Genomic DNA, 13,568 nt, shown 5'->3' with positions numbered 1-13,568 from the left:
GTAGAAATCGAGCAGTCAATCACCCCAAAAGGTCTGTATGCTAGTTTTCTCTTACCTTTGATACTGCTTATACTGACTAGTGACATTAGGTCTAGTCAACCTTTGGAAGGCCACGGCGGCCAAGCTGGCCACGGCGGTGAACGGCAAATTGAAAAGTTTGGGTACGTATGAAGTACTTCCTCTCTCGTCGATCAGCTCAGCCTCGCTCATCTCGGCCATTCCGGCCAGCAGCCATCCAGCCAGCCACAACATCCTCGAACCATGACAGTCAAGTCGAGACAGCTATGGCAAGCTCGGCATGTGGAAGCGACTGCATCTCAATCAATCAATCGATCGATCAATCAAGAAGACCCATCCACCCAACCATTCTCATCCGAGCATATCCGTCTTAGCGATAGGGGAGAAACATGGCACCCAATAACCCAGTGGGGTCCAGCAGTGGAGTCAACAGGGATGTATTTGTATTTGCAAGCAATAACCCACCCAGGCGACACGCCGGGGACCAAGCTGGAATCAAAAGGCGCCGCATGCAACGCGCAGAGATATGATTGTCCACTCACGCGCAGGAAAGGTTCTTCGGTGGCTTCGGGACGGGGAGGAAATAGCGTTGTTTCTGGGGGAGAGAGCCCTGTATCGGGGATTAGATTGGACATGGATTCTGGGGTGAGGGAAGCCAATGCTCCGGGGGAATCATTGGCTAGGGAGGTTTGACCCTTGTTCAACGGGGAGAATGGAAATCAAAATTTCTAGGGACAAATTAAGTTTGCCAAAATCGATAGTTGGTCGCCCGGGCGTTGAAAGTAGCCGATGGGGATGGAGCAATTGGATACACCGATTATCCTGTGATCGTAATATAATAAATAAATATGAAATAAGGGATGAAGTACATCGATTAATAAATTCAGAATAATAAAAATACCAATTAATTTCAATCAACTCAAATCAAACCAGGAGGTCCAGGCTCGTCTGCCAAAAACCGTTAGCGAGTCAGTCCATATGCTCGGTAAAGCCGATACGGTACGGTACGGTACGAAAGCCAACGGCAACGGCCCGTATGTGACAAAAAGTCCACGTGGTCAGGGCAGGAACTATTCTGGCCGGAGTGGTTTGTGCTTGGGCCTTTCGACGCGCATCCTCAAGATTGAGGACCTGATTTGTCCGTGGCCATGACTCTGTCGTGCCGAGTAGATGGTGTGGCCGTCCCCACCGACGCACCTTCTCGTCCATAGAGACGGTTACGTTGAACAGAGACAGCTCCACCGTGACAAATACCTCTGCCGCTGATTGTCGTCCGAACAGGGATGCTCGGGTTAGTCGAGACTTGTATTAGGTATTGCACGCTTGTTTTGGTCTCGGAACTAAGGCAGGGGGAGGCCTTATAGTGGCCGGAGCCAGTACTTGTTGCTGCTGGGAGTATCGGGGACGCCATCGTGGGTGGGATGGGTCGACTGACAGCTGCACGGGATGTTAGGATGACACTGTATTGAATAGAATGTTGAGATTATTATGAGAGTATTATGCTAATAATTCAACGGTCTAAAAATTGGTCAATAACAATGAAAAAGAAGAACGAATAAACAAGAAAAAAGCGAGAAGAAAACGAAGAAAAGACCAGCTGAAAAGCAAACGCACCCACACAAAACAGGTAATATATCACGACGGTACTATATTTCACACCAATCTTTTTATTCTCAATAAATAATTGTCTCTTCTGCCGATCACGGGCGGACCGGTAAGGCGGGTACAGTAAACCCCTCCAAGCCTAGCCGATCAAGGGTGCAACTCCGAGATCTTCCGGCAGCCAATCAATGCCACTTGTGCAGGGGCTGATCTCAGCACATCGGTTGGAATCGATCAGTTGGCCTGCGCTAACCAGAGTCCGGATCCACCGATATCCTCTTTTTGATATTACCGCGTTTGATACAGTCTGTATATCTGGGGGGCCAAAGTATGAACCGCCGGCGGGAGCGTCCTTTGTTGTGGTACCTAAGGTCAGTATAAGCATGATTAAAGGCTAGAGAAGAGTAGCATACTGCGTTTCATTTTTGTTAATTCTAGGAACTCCGCGGCAGACTCTGCTTGACGCGTAATTGTGAGATCAGAAGCTGGGAATCTTTGAGTAAAGTTAATAACTATATTTATCACGTATAACTCAAGGATCTAATTATCTTTTTACTCACTTTGATCTCAGACAAAAAAAGGCGCAAAGTCCTATTGTGATACTAAGACATGTGAGACTGATTATCACTGAGTTGTTGATCACAACAGTCCACCAGGGCCCAGATGATTGCGACAATGCTGGTGCTGTAGTTGCTGCTTGTGTTGGGGTGTTTGGCAAAACAGGCATGTTGGAATGAAGAAGGGAAACTGAGAGGGAGATAGAAAGAGAGCTGCTGTCAGAGAGAGAGGGGGGGAGGTGCTGCGGTCGTGGCTCTTGTTGTGGTACCCAAGGTCAGTATAAACAGTATTAAAGGCTAGAGAAAATTATCATACCACGTCTGTTCACCAGTTGTAAAAATTCTTGGGATGTGCTTGCCACGCGAGTGACACTGGCCTCTATGAGGCCGTACCTATAAGTCAAGTTAATAATTGTATCCAGCACGTATGACTCGGGGACCCATATTATATTTGTACGCACCGATTGCGTAAGAGGAACCATAACCACATGGTTAAACCCGACCCCAGTATGCTCAGGATGGTTACTGAAATGTTCGCAACCATGGATCTCCACCAGGGCGGTGGTGAAATTGATCAAAAAGTGATCATACATATGTATATATATATATATATATATACCCCCATCTGGTGTGGTTCCGAGGCCGGAGACGGGAACGGGGACTGGGGTTCTTCACTGCTGTAGTATCTATGGTCAGTATAAGCATGACCAAAGGCTAGAGAAGAGGAGCATACTACTTTTTATCTTTGTCAACTTTGTAATTTCCGCCACGGACTCTGATTGACGTTAATTTGATATCAGGAAAAGAGAGAGTAAATGCCTTCGCAGATGTGAGATGGCGTGGATGGTAAGATGGTTTTTGGTGTTCATGGATCAACTAACCGTAGAAATAATGTTGGATTGTCTTCTGAATTGGAAACCGCAATGGGGGAACCACAAAAGAGCAAAAGCATTCCTTCCATAAGGGCAATGCACACATACAGAGATAGAACGAATATGCTGACAAAAGGACCAACGAGGTCGAAATTCGAGGGAATAACAAAAAGGAGGCAGAATTGAAGGCAAGAGAGCCCAAAGGCCCTAAGATGTTGCATATTGTGATGTTGAATACGAACTTATATCGATTCAGTATTTTGGTGCAGTGGCTGATATTCTTTTATAAATATCTTTATTTTTCGAAATTACCACGAGTAGCGAGAGACAAAACCATCAAGTAGCTTTGCCCATCACCACGCACCGGCGTCCTCGCCATCATGTCATCAGAGCGGCAGCAGACACGTCCACAATCAAATCGTTGTAGAGGAGATGTTGCCAATGAGCCAGGATCTCCGGGTGGAACTCCCTCGGCCTTGCCTCGCTGAGGTGGCCATTGTTGATAACTTTCCCCTTGGCAACAACAATCAGACACGACCTTGCTCTCGCGAGGGCGACATTCGCGCGGCGATTATCAGCCGCAAAGCAGAGGCCAGACTGTTTCCCCGAGACGACAACCCAATCTAGCATGATCAGGTCCGCTTCGTGGCCTTGCATGGAATCCACTGTCGCAACTTTAGGCATATGCTTCCAGGCAATGTCGAGCTTCTCGGACAGACGCATCATCCCCCCAATGTATTATTTTCTCTGATCTGAGTAAATTGTGATGATGGCGCAGGTCATGCTTCCCAGTCCACCACGGCGGACGATAAATTCAACGAGATCCATGACAACAGCAACATTCTCGATGTTTGATCTCGATTGGTTTTGGCTGTTTCCGGATGTTGCGCCGTCAGTGACAACGATTCCGATCAATTCCGATCAATTCCGATCAATTCCACGTGTTCGAAATTTGCACCTGATGCTTTCTTCTCTATCCGATCTCGAAGAGCATTGGCGATCTCAGCCCTGATCGAAATGGAATTCACGCTGGGGTCATCGGGCATCCCGCCAGAGTATGTGAATTGCGATGGAAATCTGGAGAGACGGGGATCCATCCTATCTTGTCTCGAGACAACATGCACTGGGAACCGGGCACGACAGAGTCTATCGAAGAGTGATCTACCCATCTGGCACCCGAATTCATTGTAACCAGGAACCTCCTTTGCGGTATTGGCGAGAGAAGCGAGAAGCCCTCGGTCGCCTCCTCGAATCGTTCCAACGACGAGGTGTGACCTATCAAGGGACACGAGTGGGATTATCGCGTCTGGTTCTAAAGCCTGCCCATCTTCATCCGCAATGACAACTATACTTTCGCCGTTTGCGCCAAAATTTCTTCTGACAAGATGCAAGCCAGCAAGATTTTGGTACAGGCTAAGATAGACGCTTCTTGTACCACAACGTCCGCGACGCTTTCATAGCATTTCTCGAATGCACTTTCCCGTGGGAGCCATTCGCTGTCATCCTCCGGGGAAGCCGAACCCGGGCGTGGAGCTTTTGGCTGCGATAGATATTCTTGAACGACCTCATAAGCGTTTTGGATGTCATGTGTATTCGGGTCCACTTCTCCATCCGGGATTCCAGAGTCCGGTATCAGTGCTCGTGGCGCAACGTTCACCAGATATACTTCATCATTGGCGACTCCTTCGGTACACTTCCGCTTCACATGTGCCAATAGACTATACTCGGGATTCCCTTCGACATTTTGGGATAGTGTTGCCTTGAGGGTCTGTAGGAGGCCGACTAGTGAAATGTGCTTTCCGAGTTCTGAGTTCGCCTCCTCGACTTCACCGGGCTCACGCGGGTTGGCAGACATTTTTGGCTCTTTGTTCGATTTCTGCACGACGAATACACACGTACGATGTGGGTTCCAGTGCGGTAAGCGCATCCGCCAAAGCATCAACAGCGGCGTTACTTGCCCCGACATGAAGAACGTTGAAGCCGCAGTGGTAAAGCAAGATCGCCGTCGCGGCCAGGACAGTGGTCTTGCCGCACCCCGGGAAGCCCTCCAAAATGGAACAACCCCCCTTCGTCATGCGAAGGGACCTAAACATGGCTTTTTGTTGGGAATTCCAATGCTTTAGACTAAGCAGTCGACCCACTGCAGAGCTGATGACTTTGACGTCTCTGCCCCGTAGGAAGTCTACGTTTGGCAATGCGTTGGGTTCTTGATTGAGAAGGAGGTCAAGCCACCGACCAGCCCCGTTTTCGTTCGACTGAAGCCTCACCAGAGCATCTGTCTAGCGCCTTACTGGTGCATCATTGACGTCGAAATTGATCACCCCAGAGTGAGTAGCGGAGGTTTCGGCGTCCTTGAGCAACTTCTTGAAAGGATTTCCGTAGAGGATGACGTGGATATCTCCTGGGGCTGCGTTCCCAATATTTCCAGAAACTGTGAAACCGCTTTCATAGGTTTTGCTTGAGGGACCACACCGAAGCAATGATAGTGACCTACCGGGAAAGAGTTGTCACCAGCGTGTGTATCATTTGGCTCGCCTTGGTTCTGATATTAGGACCGATTCCTGAAAAAAACGTTGGAAATATTAGAAAAATTACCTCATGGATGGTCGATCTGGCGCCTGGCAAACTTGCCCTTGGCTCATCGAAGTTCTGGTCGTTGTCACCCTAGTAGATTGAGTTAGAAAGTTGCTGTACTATGTGTGACTTATCTGGGATAGCTTGCCTGTTCTGCATCTTGGGCAGACAGTTCTTCCTCAAGGACTTCCATGGGACCAGGTTTACCGCTGTGGTAGACAAACTCTGGAGCCTCTGGGCTGAGTTTCGTACGGGAACCCGCCATTGGTGACTTCTGAATTGGAGATTACTATGATCAATCTACCACGGCTTGGGACGCTGAGATACTTACCTGGTTTTGAATAATGGCAGATTACTGGATAGTAAGTGCAAAGAGTAAGAGGCTGTTGAAAAGAGGAGGTACTGAATGGGGTCAAGAGACGCGAATATGAGACTTGGATGTGAAAGAGGATATGCCAAAAGAGATGAAGCTTTAAAGATCTAGTAAGAACTGGGTTTTCCTTTTTCTTTCTGAGGTTTAGAGAGATGTAGAAGAGAGAAGAAGAGAAGACAGAAGTAAAAAGTAAAAGATGAAAAGGAAAGGGTCCCCCTTCTCCATCGTGGGAGTATTCACCCATCGAAATCTACAGAATCTATTCACCGTTTCATAGAAGGAAAGTAGAGGGCAATTCACTACAGCTATACAGTATCTTCTGTTACTCATTGTAGGTTCATGTTGAGTGATTACAGAAGCATGATACAGCTTGTGAAGTAATTCCTTGATACCACTTAAGCAGGCAGCTAAAGCTATGGCACATAGTATATTCACACACCAATATAATCATTGTCTAGATCAAGATTGTAGTAACAGGCCTCTTTCAAGTCCTCCAGATTCAAGTGATTGGGATTGGTCTTCAGGTTTGCCTGTTTGGGGTACAGAGACATTGCAAAACAGCTGCCTCTATACTACCTAGTATGAGCGTCGGTGCCTCTCATTGAAACTCAAAAAGATCATATCATCCAGCTGGGATTGAGTTGCAGTGAAGAGACTGGGTATCTGAAAATACAAAAGCTGTGATAGACTCCGTTAGGAGCTGTAAATCAAATATATTTGTAACATTGGACAGAAGACACTCAAAGTGAATATCACAATGCTCAACTTATGTTTCATAGGTGTGGCATAGCCATCTAAACCACTCCTTATACGCACTACTACCAGTGACAAGAACATCCATAGATAAAATTTAAATGCTGAAAATCAGTCAACATGGTGCTCGATTGCGTGCCTTAATATTCAATAATCTATATGTATTGCATAGACAAAAGTGCTGTAGATACCGCCTGGCAGGCCCCCTTGGAAGCTATTCTACCTGGCATTCCGCACTCACTGCCCTGCTTAACCCACCACATGGAAGCCGCACAAGCTAGTTGCGTTTGACATAACGATGGGGCCTGTCAGTGCTGGTTACAGTTAAACAAATGACAGTACAAAGTCAGTCACTACCTGCAATATACAATACCGCCAGACACCACAATCAAGCAGCATCATTGGAAGGCAAGCATATCAAAACGGAAAAGATATCCAGTAGTCCAACATCCACCGCGTCTCACCGAATGACCGTACAGAGACAAAAACAAGAACAACGAATGAGTGTAGATGAACCGAGTCAGTATACCGGAAAAGTAAGCCCGACAGCACAACACGACTCAGTTCCCTCGTCCCCTCTGTGGAGCTGCGAAGGACCGACTTCGGTGCAGCCGTTTCAACATCAGGAGCCACACACCCACACGACCTGGAATCACTGGGAGCGTTTCGCGCGCAAAAGCTGGGACCACCAGAAAATCATCATGACTTGCTTCTTTTTTCTTCTTGGGATTGGATTGCATTCGCCACTCACCGAGTCGTGTTTTACATAGAGTTTTGTGTGAGGATCGGGAACCACGTAAGGGGATGGGTGTAGCCCGGCGGGCAACGTCTGCGTTTTCCTGATCGGGTATCGCGCTAGGGTTGTATAATGTCTATCCTTGGGTTTGAGATTGTGGTTTTTTTTAATGAGAGTGATAATGACATTATCGAAAAGAAGAAAAAGAGAAAGAGAAATAAATAAAGTACGTTCCATACAGTACTTGGGAGATTTACGACAAGTCCAGACTCCCGTTGATCTTCATACGAAATGAACCACGACTCGTATCGTATTCTAGGATTGTATCCGTATTTGCGCATGCTGCAGTGAGATGATCCCAGCTGCAATGCAGTGGGCGCTTCGGATTGGTAAGCTCTCGAATTAGTTGACGTCGAACGTTGATAGTCTAATTAACCTGGGACAGACCATCCCTGTCTACAAGGATGGACAGTTAGGCAGGCCTGTACACACAATAGTGGATTCTTTCAGCTGCTATGATTATGATCGCTTGCTTTCCTCGATGATGAAGTATAAAGTATGTTCGTTTTGCCTTGTAGTTTGGAGAATACGATATGGATGTATGTACTCCGTATTTATGACAGTAAGAGACAAGTATGTAAGTATGTAAATATGTATGTGTATGAAATGTAATGTGGCATAAGTTACCAAAAATTACCGGCCAGGGGAAACCCCGGGATGGATTGCAACGTGCAAGGCACCCTTACCCTTCTCTGCAGGTCTAACAATGTGATCAGCCTAGTGACCTCTAGGGGCAGACGAAGGAGCAAGCTCGTAATTCCCCACTTGAATCTTGTGTTTAGGAAATAAATATATTGCTAAATGCAAAATAACAAGGGTAAAAAAAGAAAGCTTCATACCAGGAGTGGACGACTAAAAAAAGGTACAGATACAGTACACTGCAGATCACAGCAAGACACGGGGTATGCAGTCCTCCAGCAATTAATATAAATTAATATATGATTAATATACCAGTATGACTGGTAAAGAACGAAAAGATCCATCACCTTCCAGCGCCCCGTACTCAATCAATCACAGGTGAGTCCAAGTACAACAAGGAACTACCGGGCGTTGAACCCGGTTCGATCGAGTCATGTCCGGCGTATGAAGGATCGCATGTCTACAACGGTCAAGGACCCCCACCAGGCGACTATCAAATCCTCACGATGCATCGGAACCCCCTCCTGCGAGGGTAAGGTAGGACCTACCAGACGTAGACGTCGAAGTGTAGTACAATACGTCACGGCGTGTTGCTTGCTGGAAAGGATCCCACTAGCTCCGCCCCAATCGCGACGCTAGTGACCAGTATTCCAAATCATGGCTCCAGGATCGGATCCTGAGATTAACTTACTTGACTTGCCTTAGTTTGGGAAGGTTAGAGATCATCGTTCGTATGGATGGGATGTCTCAGTTGGCTTTTGGTTGGCTGGTTTAGGGAAGAGTGTTGAGCCTGTTGACGGATGTCGTTGCCCTTGTCGTGTCGTTGGCATTGTTGAGGCTTGAATTCAATTGTTCCATTCTTTGTCGAGATTGACAGCTATAGAGGGACCATTGTTAGGGTTAACCTATATACGGATAGTATGTCGTACAATCCACCTTTGTCTCCGAGTAGATCACCACTCGGTTCAAACATCCCGGAAAGGAACTGACACACATACACTGGTCCTTCCCTACCCATACCTATACCTCCTTTTCCCATGGCATTGTATCCGTATTATCAATACTGAATACCCGTAGACACATCCAGAGTGGACCCAACCAGCCAGGTCAGATCGCAGAGCGTCTAGGTGTGATCGGCAGCACAGGGCCACTCGCTGGCTTGAGCTGGCCGTGTCGCGAGTCAGGACCAGCAGAGACAGCCAATCGACCATCTCTGCCACGAACTAGTGGCCAGGCGGAAAACGGTGACAAGCCCAGGCTGGGTGGACTGTCTTGTGGCACGTACTCTGTGGGGATTTCACCCCTTCTTCGACTCAGTGATTTATCAGGTTTATTTTTTATTTTGTTTTCGTGTTTTGTTTCTGTTAGAATATCCCCTCTGGTTATTGATCATCGTCTGTACTTCTTTTATCCTTGTGAAAGTGGCGTTGCGAGTCATATATCCCCGCTCGGACTGTAAAGTGGATGGATGGATGGATGGATGGATGGATACCTTACCATCCGGTTTCTTCAAGCACGGAAACGGGAAAAGGAGACGAAACGAAATATACTCCACACACACGCACACACAAAATCCCTACATGTAAACGTAAACCATCAAAGACAGTGTCACCCAACCTCAAGCCAAAAAAAGCAGCAGCTTACCCCGCAAGTCCCTCCGCCATCATGACCGTTAATATTGATCTAGCTCTAGCTCCGGAGGAAGACGAGGAAGAGGAGGGAGCGGGGGTCCGGAAAGCAAGATCTAATTGACTAAATGACAACCGGCCGACTCGCACAACAAGGGGGCTGCAGCGGATGGCCCCGGGAGAGGTAAGTAGGGGGGAACGGATTGCCAGATAGGGTCACGAGCATTACTTTTATCCTTTTGTGCAGTCCGTGGTCGAGCTATGGATTTACCGGGGAATTAGCTTTTGTTGCTGCATAAACGTAGATATTGTAGGTTTATGGAAGAGACATAGCCACTTACTTACACCCATTACCTAGGGTATCTGCTACGTAGGTAGGTAAGATACCCAAGTACACAATCTACCACACGATACAGAAATAACCCTCTTAGCTCCATCTCTCTATCAACATTTCAAACCATTTACACGTCTAAACAAATTGAACAAAGTAAAATAATAAAAAAAGGTCAACAGCAAAAAAAAAGCTACCCAAAAGCCTTACTACCCCAATAATCAAAATGATCGGTGGGAAAGTACCCAAGGAACCCGAACAGTCACCAGGTCCAGCAAGCCAAGGGGAGGGAGGGGGTGTACTCACATCCTAGCAGGATCTCTTTTTGCCCCCAGGAGGCACAGAGGAGGGGTGGCAAGAAAAAAGTGGTGGAGGGAAGCAATGCATGAACCATCCTATCCATCCATCCACCCTCCACCACCACTACCCTACGGTATCTTCGCTTCTCCCACCCATTGGATAAACACCACCCCGGTCTCTTCGAATCACCGCTCGTTTTGAGCAGCACCAGGCTAGGTAGCGAGGTAGGTGTCATGCCAGCTGGGTTACGAAGAGACCTATCGATCTTGGGTTTCCCAAAGGATGGTGTTGCATGCATATGAACTACTTTTCTATCGTTCTTTTCTTTGATTAATAACAATGTGATGTTTTTCAACATTTCTCATATTCACACTTTGATATTGTTAGAATAATATAGCTACTAAGTGACCAGGTAGTCATTCCCATTACTATTGATTTCTCTCTAAGGAATAAAAAATACACAAGGATGGTGTCGTGTCGCCCCTCAAAACCTCCGATTTAATACATGCATACATTACTATTACTATTACTATTACTATTACTCCATACGACATCCCACAGAGACAGCCCCTTCCCCCCCCTTCCTTCCTCACACCCTCGTGAATATCCTCCCGTGGTGGGTTCGGTTCGGTTCGCTCACAGACCGCAGCAGGGACTAGCTAGCTAGCCAGCTGCTCGGTTCAGTGACAGCCAGCCACCGACGGAAGGTAAGCAAAGCAGGGCAGGTCCTGCTCGTTAGTGGGTGTATCCCTTGCTTTACCCATGTCGGTGGTCGATGGATGGATCGACCGGAGCTGAGAAAGTTAGGCGGTTCCTAGCTGAACTATAGTAGAGCAGTGTCTGGTTGGATCTACCTACTACCTAGGTATCTAGTATCTACTTATTGATCTGAATGTGATTCGGGAAATTTAGATTGATTTTTTGATTACTATTACGGTAGAATCAAAGACAATAGTGAGCTGCTTCAAAGGGTATTATTAAATCCATCCCAGCCAAATCGGGTCACTTGCACATAATCTCCGGAATTTAAACATCAGTACAGTGGTGGTAATCCATCCATCACTCCGCGTCCGAATCCCCAGTTTCCTTTCTATAAACAACCCAGCCAATACTCCTTTTCCACCATGTCACATTACCCATCGAAACCAGAATAAAACAATCAGTGATTAGGGTAAAATTTTCCCAAGAGTATTTTTTTTTCTCTTTTTCATTTGCTTTTTTTTCTCGGGAAATCATCCAGTGGCTTTCAGACTCGAGTCGCCAGTAGAAGATTATCAAGATTTTCCACGAGACCCGCCGTGGAAAGAGAAGCCGGTTAGATGTACACCATGTAGAACAAAAGAGAGTCACAGGAAAAGGAGAAAAAAGATTAAGGACAGACATAGGTCGGGTTCACATATACAAGAAGACAAAACAATAGATAACAAGAGAAAAATAGTAGCACAGGCAAGGAAAGTCATACGGTCATCAAGCGATAGGAACCATCGCCGTTAATTCAAGAGTGCATCCAGACCCATCCGGGAATCCCGTGACGACTCAGGCCGCGCAGGCTCGGGATGAGCATGCCAAGGCTGTGATAACGGGGAGGAAGGACGGTTCCAGGCTTGGTGATCCGCGATCCACCGCTGCTTCAGAGAAAATTCGGAACAAGGCTCCAGGGGTTTCGGCAATTGATACCCGCTGTAGTATAGGTCGTCTGTGTGCTTGCGGAATTCGCCATAGTGCTGACGGGGGTCGACGGGGAGCGGCAGCAGCTGAGGGGAGGAGACGGTTCGGGGAGACGCGGAGGAGACGGAGTTGTGGTCGGAGATCATGGAAGGTGGCTCAATGGAGAGGGTGTTCGAGGATTCGGAGAAGGCAGGGGAGGTCAGAGGGGTCTCGATGGGGCGGTTGAGGGCGGGAAGGGTATAGATCGGGGTCAACTGCGGGGGACAGTCGACTGAGGCGGTCGAGCAAGAGCCCCGACGCGAGGGGGACTTCCACGAGCTGAAGGGACGGCTATGGGAGATGGGCGAGAAACGAGACTGGCTGGTCGGACTGCTCAATCCCATCGAGGCCCGCGTATAAGGGGCTTCGATGCGGCCGTTGTAGGTGCGGGAGGTGGAATGGTGAGGGCTAGTCGGGAGACCCCTCCTCTTGCGGTTCATGCTGCCGTTCCACCAGTTCTTCACGGCGTTATCGCTGCGGTTACCCAGTCGTCGTGCGATCTCGGCCCAGCGCTTTCCCATCTCGTTGACCATGCGCTCGATCATCAGCCCCTCCTCGGCGGAGATGGGCTCACGGTTTAGAGACGGCTTCAGGTTTTGGTGAAAGCGCTCCCGACATTGCTTGGGAGACCGGTAGTGCATGTGCTGTGAGATGCGGACCCAGTTGTTGGGGCCCTGTTCGCGAACCAGTTGGAGGAGGAGCTGGTCTTCCTCGGGAACCCAAGGTCCTCTGCGATGAGCGGGAGCCATTATTTGGATGAGAATAGTGGCAGTTTATTCTGGAGTGAAATTAGAGGACTGATCGCAAATGCAAACAAGAACCAGAATCAGAGGGTTGAAGGGGAGAATGGAAAATAACAAGTGTTGCAGGGAAAGAGGGGGTTTAAAATGGATTGGCGACAAAGTTCAGGCACGGTAGGGCCGCAGGGCGAGCGGCTGCCCGGAAGGCGGGCGCGCGCGGGGGGGAAGGGTGGAAGTCTCCTTTGAGACTGGTTGGTAACGTACCGTGGATAGTAGTAGAAGTGAGCGAGCGTGATTAGCGCACTTGAAAAGCTAATCACGGAGAGCAGCGGTAGTAGAGTTGAGGTCTCGTTCAGGGTATGGAAGGTGGCTGAAGAGGATGCGATGTAGGGATACGAGTATCGTCTGGTAGGTGGAAGAGTTGAAAATGAGGAGGGAGTAGTCTTAACCAATGCAACCCAAAGGAGTGTGTGAATGGCACTGATCAGGCTGCAGGGTATAGGAAATGGATCGAAGTGAGAAGTGAGGAGGATTTTGGCAAGTCCCAGGTGCGTCTGCCAGATGGTAGATATAATCAGACGGAGGGAGAGTGGGATGGAAAGGGGAGGAGAGATGTGATGGAGGACTAAGTTGGACAATAGAGCATGAGGAGGAGGGATGATGATGATTTATTATAGC

At 48.0% G+C, this 13,568-nt stretch overlaps 5 protein-coding genes across 5 annotated transcripts; all 5 read right to left on the bottom strand.

Annotated features, from left to right (window-relative positions):
* Positions 1-1,376: 1,376 nt before the first annotated feature.
* On the bottom strand, positions 1,377-3,772 carry BDW47DRAFT_122499 (uncharacterized protein; the record flags this gene model as incomplete). The annotated part of the gene is made up of 2 exons (XM_024815846.1): positions 1,377-1,455; positions 3,453-3,772. 2 exons carry the CDS (start codon positions 3,770-3,772, stop codon positions 1,377-1,379), a joined length of 399 nt encoding a protein of 132 aa, XP_024675461.1.
* A 95-nt stretch (positions 3,773-3,867) lies between these two features.
* BDW47DRAFT_55222 (uncharacterized protein) lies at positions 3,868-4,306 on the bottom strand. The gene has a single exon (XM_024819296.1). The coding sequence runs from the start codon at positions 4,216-4,218 to the stop codon at positions 3,961-3,963; it is 258 nt and encodes an 85-aa protein (XP_024675460.1). The 5' UTR covers positions 4,219-4,306; the 3' UTR covers positions 3,868-3,960.
* An 88-nt stretch (positions 4,307-4,394) lies between these two features.
* Positions 4,395-4,904, bottom strand: BDW47DRAFT_122498 (uncharacterized protein; the record flags this gene model as incomplete). Its single annotated transcript, XM_024815845.1, has 1 exon — positions 4,395-4,904. The coding sequence occupies one exon, from the start codon at positions 4,902-4,904 to the stop codon at positions 4,395-4,397; it is 510 nt and encodes a 169-aa protein (XP_024675459.1).
* A 4,266-nt stretch (positions 4,905-9,170) lies between these two features.
* Positions 9,171-9,420, bottom strand: BDW47DRAFT_99086 (uncharacterized protein). Its single transcript, XM_024820809.1, has one exon. The coding sequence runs from the start codon at positions 9,393-9,395 to the stop codon at positions 9,195-9,197; it is 201 nt and encodes a 66-aa protein (XP_024675458.1). The 5' UTR covers positions 9,396-9,420; the 3' UTR covers positions 9,171-9,194.
* A 1,978-nt stretch (positions 9,421-11,398) lies between these two features.
* flbD (putative MYB family conidiophore development protein FlbD) lies at positions 11,399-13,568 on the bottom strand. Its single transcript, XM_024820808.1, has 2 exons — positions 13,155-13,568; positions 11,399-12,928 (listed from the first exon to the last, which is right to left on the bottom strand). The coding sequence occupies exon 2, from the start codon at positions 12,897-12,899 to the stop codon at positions 11,934-11,936; it is 966 nt and encodes a 321-aa protein (XP_024675457.1). The 5' UTR covers positions 12,900-12,928; positions 13,155-13,568; the 3' UTR covers positions 11,399-11,933.

The sequence above is a fragment of the Aspergillus candidus genome (genome assembly GCF_002847045.1).
Source record: "Aspergillus candidus strain CBS 102.13 unplaced genomic scaffold BDW47scaffold_4, whole genome shotgun sequence".
NCBI classification, from domain to species: Eukaryota; Fungi; Ascomycota; class Eurotiomycetes; order Eurotiales; family Aspergillaceae; genus Aspergillus; species Aspergillus candidus.
Note: the sequence above shows the minus strand (reverse complement) of the source record. Positions and strands in the feature narration are given on the sequence as shown.